At 37.6% G+C, this 12,634-nt stretch overlaps 1 protein-coding gene across 5 annotated transcripts in view; it reads right to left on the reverse strand.

Annotated features, from left to right (window-relative positions):
* SLC9C1 (solute carrier family 9 member C1) overlaps window positions 1-12,634 on the reverse strand; it is a 114,669-nt gene that overhangs the window by 31,187 nt on the left and 70,848 nt on the right. For all 5 annotated transcript variants that reach the window (XM_070787726.1, XM_070787704.1, XM_070787718.1 and 2 more), the window contains 3 exons: window positions 10,277-10,472; window positions 5,152-5,340; window positions 3,928-4,077 (listed from right to left, as the gene is read on the reverse strand). In XM_070787726.1, the coding sequence (XP_070643827.1) occupies window positions 3,928-4,077; window positions 5,152-5,340; window positions 10,277-10,472 (535 nt within the window). The remainder of the gene's footprint in view (window positions 1-3,927; window positions 4,078-5,151; window positions 5,341-10,276; window positions 10,473-12,634) is intronic.

The raw sequence follows: 12,634 nt of genomic DNA on the forward strand, positions 1-12,634 counted from the left end.
TCATCTGTTGTTGGGGTCCTTTAATGGACTGGGACCTGGCAGTCCGGAGGTGATGATCCTATCAAGCTACCAATGGTATTTTTCACAGAGCTAGAACAAATAATTTCACAATTTGTATGGAAATACAAAAAACCTCGAATAGCCAAAGCAATCTTGAGAAAGAAGAATGGAACTGGAGGAATCAACCTGCCTGACTTCAGACTCTACTACAAAGCCGCAGTCATCAAGACAGTATGGTACTGGCACAAAGACAGAAATAGAGACCAATGGAACAAAATAGAAAGCCCAGAGATAAACCCATGCACCTATGGACACCTTATCTTTGACAAAGGAGGCAAGAATATACAATGGATTAAAGACAACCTCTTTAACAAGTGGTGCTGGGAAAACTGGTCAACCCCTTGTTAAAGAATGAAACTAGAACACTTTCTAACACCATACACAAAAATAAACTCAAAATGGATTAAAGATCTATATGTAAGACCAGAAACTATAAAACTCCTGCTGCTGCTGCTGCTAAGTCGCTTCAGTCGTGTCCGACTCTGTGCGATCCCATAGACAGTAGCCCACAAGGCTCCCCCGTCACTGGGATTCTCCAGGCAAGAACACTGGAGTGGGTTGCCGTTTCCTTCTCCAATGCATGAAAGTGAAAAGTGAAAGGGAAGTCGCTCAGTCGTGTCTGACTCTAGCAACCCCATGGACTGCAGCCTACCAGGCTCCTCCATCCATGGGATTTTCCAGGCAAAAGTTCTGGAGTGGGGTGCCATTGCCTTCTCCTAGAGGAGAACATAGGCAAAACACTCTCTGACATAAATCACAGCAGGATCCTCTATGACCCACCTCCCAGAATATTGGAAATAAAAGCAAAAATAAACAAATGGGACCTAATTAAAGTTAAAAGCTTCTGCACAACAAAGGAAACCATAGGCAAGGTGAAAAGACAGCCTTCAGAATGGGAGAAAATAATAGCCAAGGAAGCAACTGACAAACAACTAATCTCAAAAATATACAAGCAACTCCTGCAGCTCAATTCCAGAAAAATAAATGACCCAATCAAAAAATGGGCCAAAGAACAAAATAGACATTTCTCCAAAGAAGACATACAAATGGCTAACAAACACATGAAAAGATGCTCAACATCACTCATTATCAGAGAAATGCAAATCAAAACCACAATGAGGTACCATTTCATGCCAGTCAGAATGGCTGTGATCCAAAAGTCTACAAGCAATAAATGCTGGAGAGGGTGTGGAGAAAAGGGAACCCTCTTAACACTGTTGGTGGGAATGCAAACTAGTACAGCCACTATGGGGAACACTGTGGAGATTCCTTAAAAAACTGGAAATAGAACTGCCTTATGATCCAGCAATCCCACTGCTGGGCACACACACTGAGGAAACCAGAAGGGAAAGAGACATGTGTACCCCAATGTTCATCGCAGCACTGTTTATAATAGCCAGGACATGGAAGCAACCTAGATGTCCATCAGCAGATGAATGGATGAGAAAACTGTGGTACATATACACAATGGAGTATTACTCAGCCATTAAAAAGAATACATTTGAATCAGTTCTAATGAGGTGGATGAAACTGGAGCCAATTATACAGAGTGAAGTAAGCCAGAAAGAAAAACACCAATACAGTATACTAATGCATATATATGGAATTTAGAAAGATGGTAATGATAACCCTGTATGCGAGACAGCAAAACAGACACAGATGTACAGAACAGTCTTTTGGACTCTGTGGGAGAGGGAGAGGGTGGGATGATTTGGGAGAATGGCATTGAAACATGTATAATACCATATATGAAATGAATCGCCAGTCCAAGTTTAGTGCATGATACAGGATGCTTGGGGCTGGTGCACTGGGACGACCCAGAGGGATGATACGGGGAGGGTGGAGAGATGGGGGTTTGAGATGGGGAACATGTGTATACCTGTAGCAGATTCATGTTGATGTATGGCAAAACCAATACAATATTGTAAAGTAATTAACCTCCAATTAAAATAAATAAATTTATATTTAAAAAAAAAGAAAATGAAAGAGAGAAAGAGGCTGACACTCCCTGGTTTACGCAGAAAACCAATAAAGTCCTTAACACAGGACTTGCATCTCTCATGAAGGCACTGGGCACCCTCTCGAGGCAGGGTGAAGGCACAGGGCGCCTTCTTGAGAGAGTCTTAGAAGCCCGGGCAGGAGAGTGAGCAAGATGGGTCTCTGCACTCCAAGGAATCAGCCAAAGAGAAAGAGAGAGAGAGAGGGAAAGAAAGAAAGAAAGAAAGACAGACAGACATGGGGACCCAAGCTCTGATGGAGCAAAGGTGCTTTAATGATTTTTCTGTGAGTATATATAGGCTGTAGTACAAGAAGTTTCTTTCATCAATGATAAAGATCAGAAAACCAAATGTACAGTAACTGTTACCAAGGGAACAAGGGATGATGATGGTCACAAGGTCAGGAGACAATCCATATCTCAAGAAAGGGGATTGAGACTAAGCAGTTTTGTCGTATAGAGAATATTTACTAAAGGAGATTCAAGCCTGTCTCACACAATGACCCCTGTTCGTGGGAGCAGCGTGCTGTTCTGCTTAAAAAGAAACAAAGGACCTGTGAGAAACAGCATGTAGGAATCCTCCTGTTAAACATTCCCTGACAATCTGTAAAGTGAGGGAATTAGATATGGTTTCCCTCTAAATAAGTTACTGGTACTTCTTTCTACTTGTCAGATCCCCATCCTTCATTTTTACTATTTACTGTGGGAAAATCAAGCATATAGAGAAACAGAAGGAGCTTTGGAAATTATGAGGAGGGTCTGTCTGCTCAATCCTGCCATCACTTATCATCCTGCAGTATTTCCTATTTAATGCATCTTAGCCTGATAGATCCTGGAACTTGCATTGAGAGAAGCTGATTTGTGCACATGGGTTTCATGATAGCTCCAAAAGGACCAAAATGTGTGCTCCAAGAGGCTCATGACTTGTGTTTTTTTTTTTTTTTCCCACTCATTCGAAGTATACAATTAAATGGTTTTTAATACATTCATGGTATTGTGCAATCATCCTCACAATCAATTTTAAAACATCTTCATCCTCCAAAAAGAAATTTCATAACCATTACAGTTCCTCCTCATCCACACCCAACCCCCCACCCCCAGCCATAGGCAACCAGTAGTCTATTTTCTGTCTGTACAGATTTGCCTGTTCTGGACATTTCTTATATATTGAATCATACTATAAGTGCTTTGTGACTATCTTCTTTCAGTTAGCATGCTTTCAAAGTTCATTCATGCTATAGTATCGATATTTCATCCTTTTTATTGCTTAATAATATTAGTATTATTATTAATAATATTAATATATATATTTATTAATATATTATATATAAATTAATTTTAAATCAATTTAATAATTAATAATCAATTAATTATTAATTAATAAATTAATATAATATTAATAATAATATTAGTATTCCATTGTGCAATTACATCACATTTTATTTATCAGTTCAACAGCTGATAGACATGTGGGTTGTCTCAACTTTTTAGCTGGTATGAATAATGCTGTTTATGATAGTCAAGACATGGAAGCAACCTAAATGTCCATTGACAGATAAATGGATAAAGATGATGCGGCACATATACACAATGGAATACTATTTAGCCATAATAAGAAGAAAATACTCTTATTTGCAGAAACATAGATGGACCTAGAGGAGCCTCATAACTTGCTAATGTGTCATAGATACTTCAGTAAGGAGTCACCTGAGTAATATAAATGTAGATTCATTTCTGTTTTTGCAAAAATTTCTCAGTAAACCAGGAGTCAGAGATCACCTCTACATATATAGAAAGAAGACACGATGGGTGAGGGCAACTGAGGAGTGAGGGAAATAAACCATTTTCTTAGTATTTAAAGTTTTCCTCACCTGTTTAACCTGTTTAGAACTTGCAATCTTATCAATTATAGTCATTATATCTGCTTCGCCTTGGACATATCCTTTTAGTATAGCATATCTAAAGGACAGCTGATGACTCATCCTTTTATCTAATATTTGCAGCAACCTTGGTGTTACAAGCTGAAAAAACAAGACTATATTTAATAAAATTTGTACAAATTATGGTTGATTTTATGTTGGCTAGTTTAAAATAGGTAGTAATAAGAAATGACATTCTCTCTGGTAACTATAGCAACTTGTCAAGATTCTTAGTTATTTTATGCACAGAATCTCTGTAACTTTGTGGCTAGAGCTACTTCCCCATAACTAATAATATTAGATGCCTATGTGAAGTTAAGACTTTGTTTTCCACTTATTTCCATTGTAGAGAATTGCATGATATTTTAAGTGGTTTTATTCTTGGAAAACAACGTGGTTGATCTTCTGGGCTTAGGTCACAAAATGACTGTCTATGAAGTATTGCCACTTTTACCGACTAAACCTCCCACTAAAATTTTCACTAGATGCTTCATAGTTAATTGAGTTAGAGCTCACCACAACTATGGTCCTTATTTGACCCCACAATTAACTTCTCATTGTTTCTTTGCTGCGGGTTTAAGTCTCCAGCTTATCTGTCACCACTGTACTGTCTGTCTCCTAACTTCAGCAGAACTGGCCAACCCCTACATTTTCCTATCTTTGCTCCACAGTGCTCCACACTCATACAGAAAACAATTACTTGTTATATTGCTATAGAAAGACACATTAGACAATTAAAGGTCATTTTAGATGCTGTGATTTCATAATACTGTAAGTTTATAGAACACAAAGTGTGTATTTTTCAGTTCCTTAATTTGTATGAATATATACTACTTGCACTGTCACTACAAACATACATGATTTGCTTTGCTAATTCCTATCATTTATTTCAGGTATTCATAAGAATAAATGTTACTTTGGGGTTTCCATGTGCTTTCTACTAAAAGGAAAGGCTGTGATGAGTATTTCTTTACTTTCGTGTGCTAAATGAATTTCTAATATAATTTAGATATTCATAATATAATCTGTTATGAGACTTAACTTGTCAAAAGAATCTAAATATAAACATCAGCCCAACAGAAAGTGGAAACCACAAAACTAGTAAGCTGATTTTCATCCATATTTCATGAAGTAGTTAGGAGAAATTTGAAACTGTTTGATTTAATAGTTTTTTACCTTCAAAATGCGTAGGATGCGAAGAAATCTAACAATTTTCATAATGATGACTATTTGGACCAAATCAAAAATATAATAGTTAATGGAATTTGTCTCAATCAGCATTACATCTATGATGCCAACTAACGTAATTGTTAGCTCAAATAGATTCCAGGCATGGAAAAAATATTCCTTCCTCATTGCTGCTATCTGTTGATTTAAAAAGAAATTGTACTACCTTATTTGTTTTTGCTTTCACAACATTATTTTCCATAATAACTTAAACATGAATAGTTAAGATTTTCTCTGATCTACCTTAAGACTCTACTTGTCTGAAATACTAGCAAGTGATCACATCAACTTGAAATTAAATGGTTAAAACATTGAAGCATCTATTCCAAGACAGAAACTATTCAAAATACCTACTAATTCATTCATTCTTTATTTATTTAAAAATATTTTATTGAAATCTTACTATATAAATAAGCAGGTCAAGAAGCAACAGTTAGAATCAGGCATGGAATAATGGACTGGTTCAAAATTGGGAAAGGAATACATCAAGGCTCTATATTGTCACCCTGTTTATTTAACTTATATGCAGAGTACATCATGCAAAATGCCAGGCTGGATGAATCACAAGCTGGAATCAAGATTGCTGGGAGAAACATAAACAACCTCAGATATACAGATGATATCCACTCTAATGGCAGAAAGTGAAGAGGAACTAAAGAGCCTCTTGATGAGGGTGAAAGAGGAGAGTGAAAGAGCAGGCTTAAAACTCAACATTCAAAAAACAAAGATCACAGCATCTGGTCCCATCATTTCATGGCAAATAGATGGGCAAAAAGTGGAAACAGTGTTAGATATTATCTTCTTGGGCTCCAAAGAAGTCCAAGTCACTGTGGATGCTGACGGCAACCATGAAATTAAAAGATGTTGCTCCTTGGAAGAAAAGCTATAACAAACCTAGACAGCATATTAAAAAGCAGAGACATTACTTTGCCAACAAAGGTCCACATAGTCAAAGCTATGGTATTTCCAGTAGTCATGTACAGATGTGAGAGTTGGACCATAAGAAGGCTGAGGGCTGAAGAAGTGATATGTTCAAATTGTGCTGGAGAAGACTCTAGAGAGTCCCTTGGATATCAGGGAGATCAAACCAGTTAATCCTTAAGGAAATCAACTCTGAGTATTCACTGGAAGAACTGATGCTGAAGCTGAAACACCAATACCTTGGCCACCTGATACAGAGTCTGCTGCTGCTGCTGCTGCTGCTAAGTCACTTCAGTCGTGTCCAACTCTGTGCGACCCCAGAGACGGCAGCCCACCAGGCTCCCCCGTCCCTGGGATTCTCCAGGCAAGAACACTGGAGTGGGTTGCCATTTCCTTCTCCAATGCATGAAAGGGAAAAGTGAAAGTGAAGTCGCTCAGTCGTGTCCAACTCTTCGCGACCCCATGGTCTACAGCCTACCAGGCTCCTCCGTCCATGGGATTTTCCAGGCAAGAGTACTGGAGTGGGGTGCCATTGCCTTCTCCAGATGCAGAGTCAACTCATTGGAAAAGACTTTGATGCTGGGAAAGACTGAGGGCAGGAGAAGTGGGTGACAGAGGATGAGACAGTTGCACAGCATCACCAACTCAATATACATCAATTTGAGCAAACTCCAGGAAATAGTGAAGGATAGGTAAGCCTGGTGTACTGCAGTCCATGGGGTCGCAAAGAGTCAGACAGGACTTAGTGACTGAAGAACAACTGTAACTAAGAGTGGGAACAGTCAAAAATGATTGTGGATTCTAGCCTGTGAAATTAGATTTCCAGTGGAACTTTGAAAGAAGAGTAGGTTTAGAGATGATAAACTTATTTTGAATAAATTATTTGAGATGTTGGTTTGTTGTAGAGACCCAGTCATCAGTTGTTTATATGATCTGAGGCTTTGAACAAAGTCCAAGCAGGAGACATAAGTTTGGGGGTCATCAGACCATGAATGGTAGTTGATGCCAGAGAAGTGACTGACATAGCCTGGCCCATGAGACCCTATCTTATAATTCATGTCCGTGTCTCTTGCTTTATTTTCCATATCCTCCACACAAATTTAACATCTCTCCAGTCTTCATCCTGACCAATCCATCTCTAAGCTCCTGTCATTGGGAGTCGGGTTCCCTGTGTGTGTCACATTGGCACTTCTAAGTTTTCCTTTGTTCTTGTTGTCTATTCTGCTCCATACTTACATGTTCAGTCTCTACTTTTACTCCTATTCATTATTCAAAGTTCAATTCAAGCATCTCCTTTCCTTAATAGACTTGTTTCTCTGACCCTACTATTCTGTATAAGGAATTCCCATGTTTTCCAATAGCACCCTGTATATTTCTTAATCATAATACTTAATATACTGATTTATAATTTTGATTAATCTGTCTTTTAAGCAACCCAATCCTCCTACTCACTATAATTCAGAGAAAGTGAAGGAGATAGACATATTTATGCCAGGGAGAGCAAAAGCTTCATTGTAAATTAAGAAATTGTCATTAGTTCAGTTCAGTCACTCAGTTGTGTCCGACTCTGTGAACCCATGGACCTCAGCATGCCAGGCTTCCCTGTCCAACACCAACTCCCAGAGTCTACTCAAACTCATGTCCATCACATCAGTGATGCCATCCAACCATCTCATCTTCTGTCATCCCCTTCTCCTGCTGCCTTCAATCTTTCCCAGCATTAGGGTCTTTTCCAATGACCCTTCTTTGCATCAGGTGGCCAAAGAAATTGTCACACTTGTTTGTAAACAGACAAGTGGTAGAGGGTTTAATGGTATAGGGTCATTTCTCTTGAGTGTGCTCTCATTTGGCCAGGCTGAGGAAAGTCAATGTCTGAATCTAGGGAGCAGAAGATCAGATCCAGGTCCTGTGCAAGACACAATTTAGCTACTGTAAGTCTCATTTCCTTCTTGTTGCAACAGAGTATAGGTGAGTTCTTTCTCTTAGGAGCTTGGAAGAACTGTTATAAATATTAAGACTTTATCTAGATACCAAGTATTCAGAAACACGAAGGAGTTATTTGGAGGTCAAAGAATACAGCCACTCGGGCTTCTCTGGGGGCTCAGATGGTAAAGAATTTGCCCGCAGTGCAGGAGGCACAGGAAAGGATGGTTTGATCCCAGGATTGAGAAGACCCCCTGGAGAAGGGAATGGCAACCTACTCCAGTATTCTTGCTGGGAGAATTCCATAGACAGAGGAACCTGTGGGCTACAGTCCATGGGGTTGCAAAGAGTTGGACATGACTGAGCTGCTAACACACACACGCACACACACGCACACACACGCACACACACACACACACACAGAAAGAGAGAGAGAGAGAGAGAGAGAGAGAGAGAGAGAGATAGAATACAGCCCTAGGAGAGGAAGAGCTTGGTATAAAATGATAGCACAAGCTTCAAAGGAAGAGAGATCTGTCAAATAAGTTGTTAAAGCCTCTGGCACTCTGATGCAGAAGAGTAGTTATCCTTCCTCTGAGAAAGTTTTAAAAGATTCATTACTCTGATAGGTTGAGGAGTATTGGGGGAAAGTTTGAAAATACGAGAAGGAAAGTTTAAGGCAGAATTATATATAAGAAAGAACACAAACTTTGAGGGATTGGATCCCAACTCTTCTATTCATTAGCTGTGTGACCTTAAACAAGTTACAAAACTTCTCAGAGACTCAGGTCCCTCATCTGTAAAATGCAAGGCATAATATCTATATTAAAGTATAAACAAGGATTTGAAATGTTATAATTGTAGTAATACCTGGCACCTCAGTGATCATTTATTATTGTTGTTATTGATATAATGAATATTTTAAAAGGCATACTACAAAGGGGGGAGAACTGAACTAAATAGAAAAAAGGGCAAAGAAAATAAGTGACGGCAAGTTCGTAAACTGGGCAGTGAAGATGAATCTTGAGTTAAACAAAAAGGAGAGGCAAACACAGGATTGAACAGTTGGGAGTGTCCTCTCAGCTATGAAGATTTAGGCCAACCTTGATATTTTACAGAAGAAGAAACTGAAGCTGAAAAAAGCTTAGTGACTTGGTGAACAGCTAACATTTTGTTGGAGAAAGCCAAAGTCAGAGTCAGGTCTGCATCTGGGCTCATTGTTCTTTCCACTATAGTACATATTAAATGATTTTAGGGAACACTTTACTCTCACCCTCACCCTAGTACTAATGCTAACTCGAATTGCTTTATTTTTTCTTAACTTTGTGACATCTCCTATGGTTATTCCAACTAGTTGGAATTTATTACATACAATGATTGAATATGAATCCATTTCACTCCCCCCAGTAATCATAGCTCTAGTATTTTAATTTTCCAGTAATGATTTGAGATTCATCCATTTTGTCCAAATATCAAACTTAATTCCTCTATTTAAACCATCTGGATAAAAATATTTTATATACAATTTGATTCATATGACACAATTTGTTGTTGTTGTTTAATTGCTAAGTTGTGTCTGATTCTTTGCGACCCCATGGAGTGGACTGCGAGGCTCCTCTGTCCATGGGATTTCTCAGGCAGAAGAATACTGAAGTCGGTTGCTGTTTTCCTCCCCAGGGAATCTTCCCAACACAGGGATTGAGCCCATGTCTCCCTCATTGGCAGGTGGATTCTTTACGGCTGAGGCCCTAGGGAAGCCCCATATAACACAACACTGTTGTCAGTTTGTGGACATATATTTCCATCATTTAACAGCTATCTTTACACTAAACTAAAAAAATCAAACTATGAAATGTTTTTTAAGTATAAATGAATCTCTATCAGTCTACTTATCCATCTGTTTATTTATCTAGTATAAAAATAAATTTTAAAAAACCCAGGTGCTCACCACTTTGCCAAGCTGAAGAACATTACCAATACCCTTGTAACTCACTCTGCACTTCTTTGACACACATTATTTGAGCATTTACAAATACAAAATCAGTACTTAAAATGTGAATATTTATTATTGTCACCGTAAAAATCACCTTTAAAAAAAAAATTTGTTTGAGGAGTGAGGGAGAATTTTATACAATCCTTTAGAAAACTGTCTGGGCACCTAGGGTGAAAAATGAAGTTATGCAACCTCCCTGTTAGACGTACCACACACACACAAAAGCACATTTAGCTTTACCTTAAGTAGTGCCTCCATGATATAAAATGCAAGAAAGGAGTAGTTAGCATATGCTAATTCTGTCTCATAGATATCGTTTAACACAGATATACAAGAAATTATAATAGGAAACATATTCATTAGTATGACAAGGTATCCGATGTACTCAAATTCATCAGTAAATACTATTTTATGGCATGCACGAAGAAAGCAATGTCTGCAAAAAAAAAGTTTAAAAACAGAGATAGTTTTATCTGATAAAATAATTACACTGAATTAATTTCATTATATACTCAGTCCTGATCTAATCATCAATAGCCACAAAGCCCTGCTTAATTCTGAGAAGTAGTCATCACTACCAAACACTTGCTGGCATTCTACTTCAGATACTGGTCCTGTAATTTCCTCCTCTGTAAATGTCTTCAGGCTAGTTTCCCCTCTTTCTTTCTTTCTTTCCTCACGGTCTCATTTTTGCTTATACTTTTAGTAGAAATACTTCAGATCATATAACAGAGATAATTCAAACTGGGGATATTAATTTAAAAAAATCTCTCCCACCTTCTAATCAATACACTTCTCAGAGATGGCTACTATTATCAGTTTTAATATTGTTCCAATATTTTTGTTTATATAATCATTATCTATGAATACAAAAAGAACTATATCATGTATGTTGTTCTATAACCTGCTTATTTTTCTCTTAGCAATGGATCATGAGCATTTTTCCTTGTCAAGGCATATAATCTGGCACAAATCCTAATATGTGTGGGAGTCAAACAGGATAGGCCCACATTTTATCAAAAACTTTAAATTAACATATGTGCTTTGAAAAATTATTTTTATACTGAGTATGCTAGAGAGTAGAATTATGGGTGAAAGGATTTACTTTATGCAATTTTAATTTTATTTTAAAATTATTCAAGTAGTATAATAATGCATTATTATCGCTAAAACTAAAACAAAATGATTAATCAATTATTGACTAAAGAGCAGGTGAGTGCTGATTACTTCATTATTCTTAAAGTTAGACCCATGTTATGCAGGACCTGAAATTTTTACAATATTTATGATTTGGATCCCTATTTAATAAAAATGTGATAAATCATAAATGCATATATGATCCTGTCATCAAATTGCAAAATCCTCCAAGGTCTCAGGCAGTGCCAGAGAGAGGGAGACCCATAGAATGTAAGCCTTGTTAACTTCAAGATAACACTTCCCTCTCAGCTGTCTCTTCAGATTGTTTTTCTTTTCTTTTAAAAAAACTCAGTCATATTGAGGTATAACTGACATGTAAAATTGTAGATATTGAAACTGTCTATCCTAGTGGCTTAATATATATATACATACTTTGTGAAAGGATTCCTCCCATCTAGTTAATTGATACATGCATCGCCTCACATGATGTGTGACTATTTTGAGGTATGACTAAATTCTTTTCTTTTATAGTCACCATGTCTTACATTACATCTTCAGACTTTATTCACCTTATAGCTGAAAGTTTGTAACCTTTTACTAAGCTCAATTTCCCTAAATTCTCAGCTCTGGTAGCCTCTTTTTCTACTCTCTGTTTCTTTTTTTTTTTTTTTTTTACTGGTTTAATTTTTTATTTTATTTTTTCACTTTACAATATTGTATCGGTTTTGCCATATATCAAAATGAATCTGCCACAGGTATACGTGTGTTCCCCATCCTGAGCCCTCCTCCCTCCTCCCTCCCCATACCATCCCTCTGGGTCGTCCCAGTGCACCAGCCCCAAGCATCCAGTATCGTGCATCGAACCTGGACTAGTGACTCGTTTCATATATGATATTATACATGTTTCAATGTCATTCTCCCAAATCATCCCACCCTCTCCCTCTCCCACAGAGTCCAAAAGACTGTTCTATACATCTGTGTCTGTTTTGCTGTCTCACATACAGGGTTATCATTACCATCTTTCTAAATTCCATATATATGCGTTAGTATACTGTATTGGTGTTTTTCTTTCTGGCTTACTTCACTCTGTATAATTGGCTCCAGTTTCATCCACCTCATTAGAACTGATTCAAATGTATTCTTTTTAATGGCTGAGTAATACTCCATTGTGTATATGTACCACTGCTTTCTTATCCATTCATCTGCTGATGGACATCTAGGTTGCTTCCATGTCCTGGCTATTATAAACAGTGCTGTGATGAACATTGGGGTACACGTGTCTCTTTCAATTCTGGTTTCCTCAGTGTGTATGCCTGTTTCTATTAGTTGACTTTTAAAAATCTATTATTTCATTTCATTTTACTTATTTTTAGAGTCAACATATAAGTCATACCATGCAGTATTTGTCTTTTTTGGTCTGACTTACATTTAGCATAGAACTGTCACAATCCAACCATATTG

This window comes from Bos indicus, chromosome 1 (genome assembly GCF_029378745.1).
Source record: "Bos indicus isolate NIAB-ARS_2022 breed Sahiwal x Tharparkar chromosome 1, NIAB-ARS_B.indTharparkar_mat_pri_1.0, whole genome shotgun sequence".
In the NCBI taxonomy this organism is placed as follows: domain Eukaryota; kingdom Metazoa; phylum Chordata; class Mammalia; order Artiodactyla; family Bovidae; genus Bos; species Bos indicus.